Source organism: Manis javanica, chromosome X (genome assembly GCF_040802235.1).
Source record: "Manis javanica isolate MJ-LG chromosome X, MJ_LKY, whole genome shotgun sequence".
Lineage (NCBI taxonomy): Eukaryota > Metazoa > Chordata > Mammalia > Pholidota > Manidae > Manis > Manis javanica.
In genome coordinates this window covers 106,434,403-106,442,669 of record NC_133174.1, presented here as the reverse complement: position 1 = coordinate 106,442,669, position 8,267 = coordinate 106,434,403, and the positions used below count along the sequence as shown (strand labels likewise).

At 44.9% G+C, this 8,267-nt stretch overlaps 1 protein-coding gene across 1 annotated transcript; it reads right to left on the bottom strand.

Moving 5' to 3' along the window:
* Positions 1–4,798: 4,798 nt before the first annotated feature.
* Positions 4,799–7,670, bottom strand: SLC25A5 (solute carrier family 25 member 5). Its single transcript, XM_017644885.3, has 4 exons — positions 7,461–7,670; positions 5,966–6,452; positions 5,601–5,741; positions 4,799–5,204 (listed from the first exon to the last, which is right to left on the bottom strand). The coding sequence occupies exons 1-4, from the start codon at positions 7,569–7,571 to the stop codon at positions 5,047–5,049; spliced, it is 897 nt and encodes a 298-aa protein (XP_017500374.1). The 5' UTR covers positions 7,572–7,670; the 3' UTR covers positions 4,799–5,046.
* Between the last annotated feature and the right edge of the window lie 597 nt (positions 7,671–8,267).

The window sequence follows — 8,267 nt, the reverse complement described above, 5'->3', positions numbered from 1 at the left end:
TGTGTGTGTGTGAGAGTCACTTTGTATAGTACATGTGGCATTTTTTGATACTGTTTAAGAAAACATATAGGTCAGGGATAAATTCATTACACCAGTCTTGCATGAATGAAATGAAAATAAAGTACAAGACAGTAACAACATTGTGTAAAGCAAGTGCCCAGCATTGTTCTAAGCACTTTACTCCTATTAACCCCTTTAATCTTCACACTATTCCTATGAGGTAGGTACTGTTGTTATCCATCTATGCCAATAGGGAAACTGAGGCACAGGGCTGTGAAGTAAAAGTTGGATAGTTGTCATGTGAGAAAGTTTGGTATTTGAAAATGAGACCTCTAGCTCAAAAGAGTCTCATGAGTGAGTCCTGAGTAGGAACCTGGGGAGCAGTGGGGTGATCAGGTGATAAGGAAGTCCCAAGCCTGGGTCACTCCTCTGCCCTGAGGCATAGGGCTGGCTCCCCATTCCTTCATCTACTCAGCACCACCAGCAGGAGCAGATGCAGGTGTGGTTGGGGGTAAGCACTTATATAATTTGGAGCCCTCTTTTAAACAACACAAACGTATCTTTTGAAAATTTTACAAAACCTATGAGCAAATGAATATGTTGTTATGGTGCCTCCCAGGGCTGCAAAGGGGCCCTTGTGAGGGGTGGCTCTGAAGCTGAAGCATCATTAAGCTCCCTGTACATCGGCCTCTGTCCCCCATGAGATGTCTCTGCTCCTTGCTGAGCAGGGCACTGGTGCTCATTTCAACAGGAGAGTTTTCCTTTTCACTCTCAAGCATGAGGCCCTCAGAAGTTGGTCTGTCAACAGGGATTTGACACATACTTTGCTCTGGTTATGTCTTCACAGCTATAGCCATCTCCATTCTGGGAGTGAAAACATTAGAGAACGTCTAATAAAAAAAGGAGTGGAACGTCTCATATGATGAGATATGGTATGTTCTCTTAAATATCTACAGTGCTAACTTTCCGGCCTGCCTATGAAAGTTGCCTAAGGAAATGAAATCCCAGCATGGATGCTCACCATCAAAATAAGACCTCTCTTCCACTATGGTCCCTTTGACTGACAGTCATGGAAAAGCCATGGATTGACAGACTCCTTTATTTAACTCAGTTTTGTTCTGAAGAGGATCCACAGAAAACAACCACCCAGTCTGTTGCTTGAACATTGTTTATATTCGTTGCCAGGATACCAAAGGCCCTTTTAAGCCTTTGGCTAAGAAGAGCATCATGGATCTGAACTTGTTCACTTGCACATAAAGCAAATAATGGCTGAAATGATGGGAAAGCTCCTCCAAACATTTTAAGTGGAACACAAGGCATTTCTTGTGACCAGAAATTGCAGCATCTAATATTTGTTGTTCAAATAAATCTCCACCTGCATACCGAAGTGCACATTACACATAACAAGATGAGGCTTTGAAAAGACAGATGTTAATTATTTTGAGGTAAATCAGATCACCTTTGACCCAAACTCCGTGCTGTAATTTGGTTGCTCAGCTTCTTGGTCCTGAAATTAATGTAAATCTTTACATTTGTAATTTTACTTGGCAAAGCCAAGCCACCCACACAGTCTGCAAATGATTGCTCTGAGTCAGAGACTATTTACTTACAACTGTGTTAGATATTTTAAAATGTTCTCTGAAAGGATTAAATCACCTAGTCTCAGTCCTTTCATAGATTCTGCTTTATGTAAAAATGAAGGATCCAGAGAATATCTCAACTGGAAAGGACTTTAGAGGAGAACCTAAGGCTCTGGTGTTAGTTCCCCCAGGTCACTGAGCCACCAAAGCTAAAACCCAAATGGTAAGTACTAGTTTAGGGTTTTAATAAAAGATTTCACACTTAGAAATCCTTGCTCGGAGTCCAGAAGCTACCCCTTCTATACCCTTCTGCTTCCAACAGCATCTGTGAGCCCTGGTACTCCACAGTGTGATACTGGTCTAAAAGAATCATGCCATTTTGAATCCAAGTGGTCAGAATATGATTCGGATGAAAACAAACCAGCTATTATTACAACACTATGCATTCATATTTTAGAATGGATATACAAGAACCCGTTTACAATACTTACTTTTGAAGGAGGGGGATAGGGGATGGGAGAGGCAGGACAGGGAGATATTTGCTTCACATTTTATATATATTTTTTACTATTTGACTTCGCTCACCATGTACAGATATGAACTGTGTTTAAAATCTAAAACACAAATTAGAAATACTATGCTCACAAACTTCCCAGGAGAAATGCAATTTACCCCAATAGCACTGATGCTTGAAAATCTATTATCCAGTATAGCAGTACTTTTAAAAATGTTCTACAGAAGTATCTATAATGGCAGAGGAGGCTGAATGGGTTCCCCCACGGGTCTGGGGACAGTGCCAGATATGGCCCTCTGTACACAAGAACTCTCTTTACAGCTTATGTTTTTAAAATGCATTCAAATTGTGTAATAGACTCTCTAACATATCCAGAATCTCTTTTTATTGAAAATAATGGCTTAAATGACTTACCATACACGAAAACTGCCCCTGTGGGGAGACACCCCTGTTTTTTCTCCAGCGGTCCAGAGCATCCGTAGCACACTGCCTCCAGTGACTGAGTGCAGAGGCCCCTGGAATGGGAAGCACGGATGTGCGCAGGCTGACCTGTATTCTAGCTCTCTCACCTGGATTCAGGCTTCACGGATCCTGTTATGCATTGAATAGTAACAAAACAACGGCATAAATTAGGGTGTTGCTAAGATTGTGTACCATCAATTTTCACATGAGCATAATGGGTATAATGAATTCTATAGCGCTATCCTGCACAGCTTGGAGAGATTAAAACCACTTTGTCTTTAAATTAAATTTCGAAAATCATTGAACAACAAGAATAGAAATAAAAAAACACCCTCATCCATGTCGGCCACCCAATTGTAGGAGGCACCACTTCTTGCTTTCTGATCATTAATGTCTGGTCCTAGGTTTATTTTAATAGCTGCCAGCTCAGTGAGTCCACATCTATTGTAATAACCACAAAGGGGGTCTGGGTTCTCTTGTAGTGTGGTTTGCAGCCCTAAGTGGAGAGCTTATCCCCTTTCAGGATCAAAATCTATAACTGCGAAAGACCTAGGCTGAAGCTTATTTTATATAAATTCTACACAATATATGTGTAGGCTGTTGCAGAAAAGGAACAGTGGGTTTGAATGCATTCTTAAGTAGTGCTCTGCTTGGGCAAATCTTCATTCAACAAAATGGATGCCTAATTATGAAAAACTCACATTGGAGTGCTTACTAGGTGATGATGTCATACTTTTATCGCTCTCTGTGCTTTGTTACTTTAACCCTCACTCACTACCCAACTCATAACTCAACACCCCTAGGAAATATGGCTAGCACTATTATATACCCATTTCACAGATGAGGAAACAGACTCGGGAGATTAAGTGACTTGCGCAAGGTCATACAGCTAAGTAAACTGCAGAGCCAAGATTCAAATCCAGATACTTCTGATTATGGAGACCTTGAAATCTTACTGCCTCTTAATAATTACGAGTTACTGTTTCTGGAATGCTTATTATATAGATGTTTTCTATGGTAGATGCTTTGCATAACTTTTATCTTTGTAACAACCCTCTGAGGCAGACATTATTATCATTTTATACATGAGGAAAATTAAGGCTTAGGGAAATAATTTGCCCAACAACACAAGTAAATGGCAGAATCCAGGCTGCTCTGATACCAGCTTTTTTTTTAAGCAACTTTGTTATCTTTAACATAAAAACTGTATATATTTAAGGTGTACAATTTGAATATTTTGATACACATATACACTGCAAAGAGTTATCAAGTTGCATTGTGATTCAGGTGCTTGGCTAGGGGGCATGCAACAAAACCCTCTAGGATGCCCTGCACATTAATGCATTTCATGTATACCCCATCTGTGAGCTTAAAACATGCCAGTGTGTGCAATGTTCATTAGGAATGAGTTTTATCTGTGCAAGTCTATCACCTATCTTGTTATATTTTAATTTTAATGTTGTGGCTTGGCAGCCAGAATGCTTTATTCTTCATACAAATCTTGCTACAGGCCAAAAACCACTGGATTTGAAGCCTAATTAAGAGCTACAGAAATTGCAAACATTCTCATGTAGACCCCAAATAAAGGCTTATCAGAAAGAAGCCATATCCTCACATTGACTGGGCTTGTTAATTAGAATTTTAGGCAAAATGCAGATACATTTCCTTTAGGTAAACAAGCTTTGGGGTCATGGCGGTTGTCTCTCCTAATCTTTATCAGCAGTGCAATCTCAGCACTGCTTAACTGTACCAGCTATAATCCTGATTTGAATGGGATTTAAATTAAAATGGCTTGAGCCAGGTGAAGATGGATGAGGGAAGGCAGTTGAGCTAAACTTGATTACCTTATATTTCCATTTTTTTTTGTTTAAATGAGATGAAATTCATGTTTATGAACCATTTTAAAGTGAACTATTCAGCTTGTATTTCTCAATAACTACAGGACTAGGGAAGGTAGGCACACAGTACTTTTTGAAGAAAGCTCTTTCAGCTATGACTGTCCACAGGTCATGGACCAATCATTTCTGTCTACATTGGGCCTGAATCTCATTTTGCTAATGTATTGTGAGTGTTAATGGGTCACACAACCAAGCTATTCTTTGATGAGTGGATAGCTAAAGATTGGTTTTAAAAGAAAGCTCTTCATCTCAGGACTGTATCATTTATTATGTAGCATTTACTCAAATGTAGCACTTACTAAAGTACAAAATATATTTTATATGAAAGTAAGTCACAAACAAAATCACAGTTCAGATTTTTTTATTTCCTCAAATGTATTTATCAGGAGTGATTGAAATAAAAAATATAATTGAGTCCCATCATCATCATGGAAATGGCTTAAGAGAATACTGGTCAGATGAATATTATTGCTCCCATTTTCAACCAGTAAACAGTTGCCATTGATAAATACAGCCGACAGTCAAGAATGCTCAAGATATGTTATATAATACGACATGCCTGTTCACAGTGGGGAAAAGGCTAGGAAATAACTTATGTGAACTTCTTAATTTCATCATACAAGACAAGCACAAAAGCACCACCCATGCCTCTGAGAACATTGGACCATGCACCCTTGAAAAATGCCTTGGTTCCTTCATCGCGAGCAATCTTCCTCCAGCAGTCAAGTGTGCCTGTGTACATGATATCAGCTGCAAAGAATAAAGACATGGAGTGGGTGACTAAAGGCTGATGAAAGTCCAAAGATTTACTAGACTAAACCAGAGCCCAACCTCAAAGAGCTAATGTCAGTTTTTTAAAACCCAACATTTACACTTAGCATGGGCAATACTGAAATATTAATGCCATGACTAGAGAACAGCAGGGATATGTAGACTACCCCCTTGGTCTTATCCACTAATACCACTTAAGCACCCTCATTCATAGGCATCCAAGAGCGTGCTCAAAGCAAAGGCAGCTGTGCAGCAAACAACACTGAACCCCAGCCCGTGCTCAGTGCACTGCCATTTTTAAACATAGGCCTCACAAGTTTGTGGCCAAGTTTGTCCCATGCCCACGTTTTTATCTTCTGCTCCCGTGGAACTTACTTCCTTTGCGCCCTGACTGCATCATCATGCGGCGACGAACAGTGTCAAATGGATAGGAAGTCAACCCAGCAACCGCAGTGACAGACTGTGCGATCATCCAGCTGATGAAGATGTGAGTATTCTTGGGATCTGGAAGCATTCCTGAGAATGGAAAAGAGACACTTTTACCAGAAAGCAGAGTTTTACTGACTTCTTGTTTTCCACATATCCCCAATATCTCATCCATACACAAGGTTTGTACTGGATGACCTTGGCTTCCTTTAGCAATTACAAAAATGCCTCTGGCTCCTGGAAAATCAGGATGGCACAGTGACCTTTTAAATTGTCTCGTAAGAACATAGCTTCAAAGAACAGAGCAAACTTACCCTTTGCAGTGTCATAGATACCAAAGTAGGCAGCTCGGTAGATGATAATACCCTGCACAGACACATTAAAGCCTTGGTACAGGCCCTTAATCCCATCAGATTTGTAGATCTTAACGAGGCAGTCACCAAGGCCTCGGAATTCCCTTTCAGCTCCAGCTTTGCCCACATCAGCTGCTAGACGGGTACGGGCAAAATCAAGAGGATACACAAAACATAAGGATGTGGCCCCAGCGGCACCACCTGATGCCAGATTCCCTGCAAAGTAGCGCCAAAACTGGGTTCTCTTGTCCACACCACCCAGGAAGATCTGCTTGTATTTATCTTTGAAGGCAAAGTTGAGAGCCTGGGTGGGGAAGTATCTGATGACATTGGCCAGGTTACCACGCCAAAAGGACAGGACTCCTTGCTCCTTGGGGATACGAACAACGCAGTCTATAATGCCCTTGTATTGCTTATCTGCAGTGATCTGCTTGCTGGCATGCTGCACCTGACAGGGAAAAAGGGGGCCAACAGGGAGTGTTATAAGCATGGAGAAGGAATATCTCAAAATGCTTTAAAGTTTGCTCCCCTCTTCTCCAAATCTATTCTTCTATATCATACAGGCTGGACACTCCTAACTCTGATGAGGTTACTGGTGGAAGAGGTGCTGTGCACCATTAGAAGCGATAAGCCTCTGCCCCTTTCGGTGGGAAGGGGGCATCCCTCAAGTTGACCCGTGACCTTTAGACGTGGAAGAAAGGTCATTACCTCAGACCTAGGTTCACAGGCACTATGACGAGTCCCATGTAGGGCGCGGTCACCTTGGTGACCGTGGCCTACGCCTCCGCTCTTCGGGCGCTGCTTCCTCCCACTCCGCCCCCATTCCTCTCCTAAAGGTGACCCGTAGGCCACCTCCCCTGCGCCCGGACGGGCGCGCCCTCTAGAGCCCGAGCGGGAGAGCGCGCCGCGCAGGAAGGCTGGCGGCGGGGACGCGTCAGGGGCTGCGCAGGGCGGATGCAGATGGCACATGCGCTTCCCGGCGCCGGCTTCCGGCCCGGCGAGGTTTGAGCGCGTCCTCTGGCTGCGCGGCAGTAGACGGGCCGCATGGCCTCCCCGAGCTGTTATCTCCTTACAGCGACCTTGAGGTCTCCAGTAAGGACAGGTGTTCCTCTTTCTAGCGCTGACTTTCAGGCTTCGCCCTTGACCCAAGACCCGGGGGGACAGCCACTCCTGGACTGCCCCATCCGAGTTCGCTGCCTCCGGGATGCCAAGGCCCTGGTCCTCCTCACCTCCCGCCGCTCCCGGCCCCTTCAGGTCCAGAGCTTCAGGTCGCTAAAGAACCTCTCTTAAGTTCGCTTTTTGGTCTGACTCTGCGGCCACCGCTGCCCCCACGCTGCCACTTCCCTGGACAGGTCAAAAGAGTTCGTCCCCTCCCCCCGGGGCACCGCTTTCTGCGCGACTCCCTCCCTCCCCCGCCCCCAACTTCCTCGTCTGGCTTTCTGTTCCCAGGACGTACCTGCAGCAGCAGCTTGACTCGCTCGATGGGCGCTACCGCTGTCTTGGAGATGGCCGCGGCCACTCCACCTGCCAGGAAGTCCTTGGCGAAGGACACGGCGGCATCTGTCATAGTGAAACGAAAGACCAGGCGGGCGACAACGGGACTACGTTAGAAAGCAGCTTGGACTCCGGGGTTCTGGGGCGGAGCGAAGCTAATGGCCGATTTATATAGGGGGAGCTGGCGCCCAGGCGGCTGGCGTAGGGGGCGGGCCAGGGCGAGCGCAGAGCGGGGCGGCCAGGCGCCTGAGTGGCTCAGCGCTTGGAGGGCGGGGCCGAGGAGTCGGCCCAGGGACCGCCCTCCGCGCCAGCCCGGCTCTCCGGCAGCACCTGACCTGGCTAGAGGAATGCGCGGCCCCAGGGAATACCCGGCACCGGGACGCTGGACCCCAGGAGAGGCCTGGGAGTCGGGAGGGAGGGTGAGGTCATTGTGCCTGGACAAAAACCTCTGGAGCAGGGCCGGGACAAGGGTGAAGTGTAGTATTTTAAAGAATTAATATAGGTCTACTGGCCGGTCGCCTGTTTCTGTAAATAAAGTTTAATTGGAGCCCCAGGCTGGGACCAGGGATGAGGCACGTGAGGCAGGGTTATGCAAGTGCAGGGTGGGATCCTGTCTTTATTTTAAATTGTGGTAATTCATTCATCATGGATTTTTTTTGCATTATCTTTGTTTTTTTGAATAGTGCATTAAAAATCGTTCATCTTGATTACTAAGTTGTTTGATGCCCCCCTTAAATTTTGCACCAAGGCTAGTGCCTCACCTCTCCTA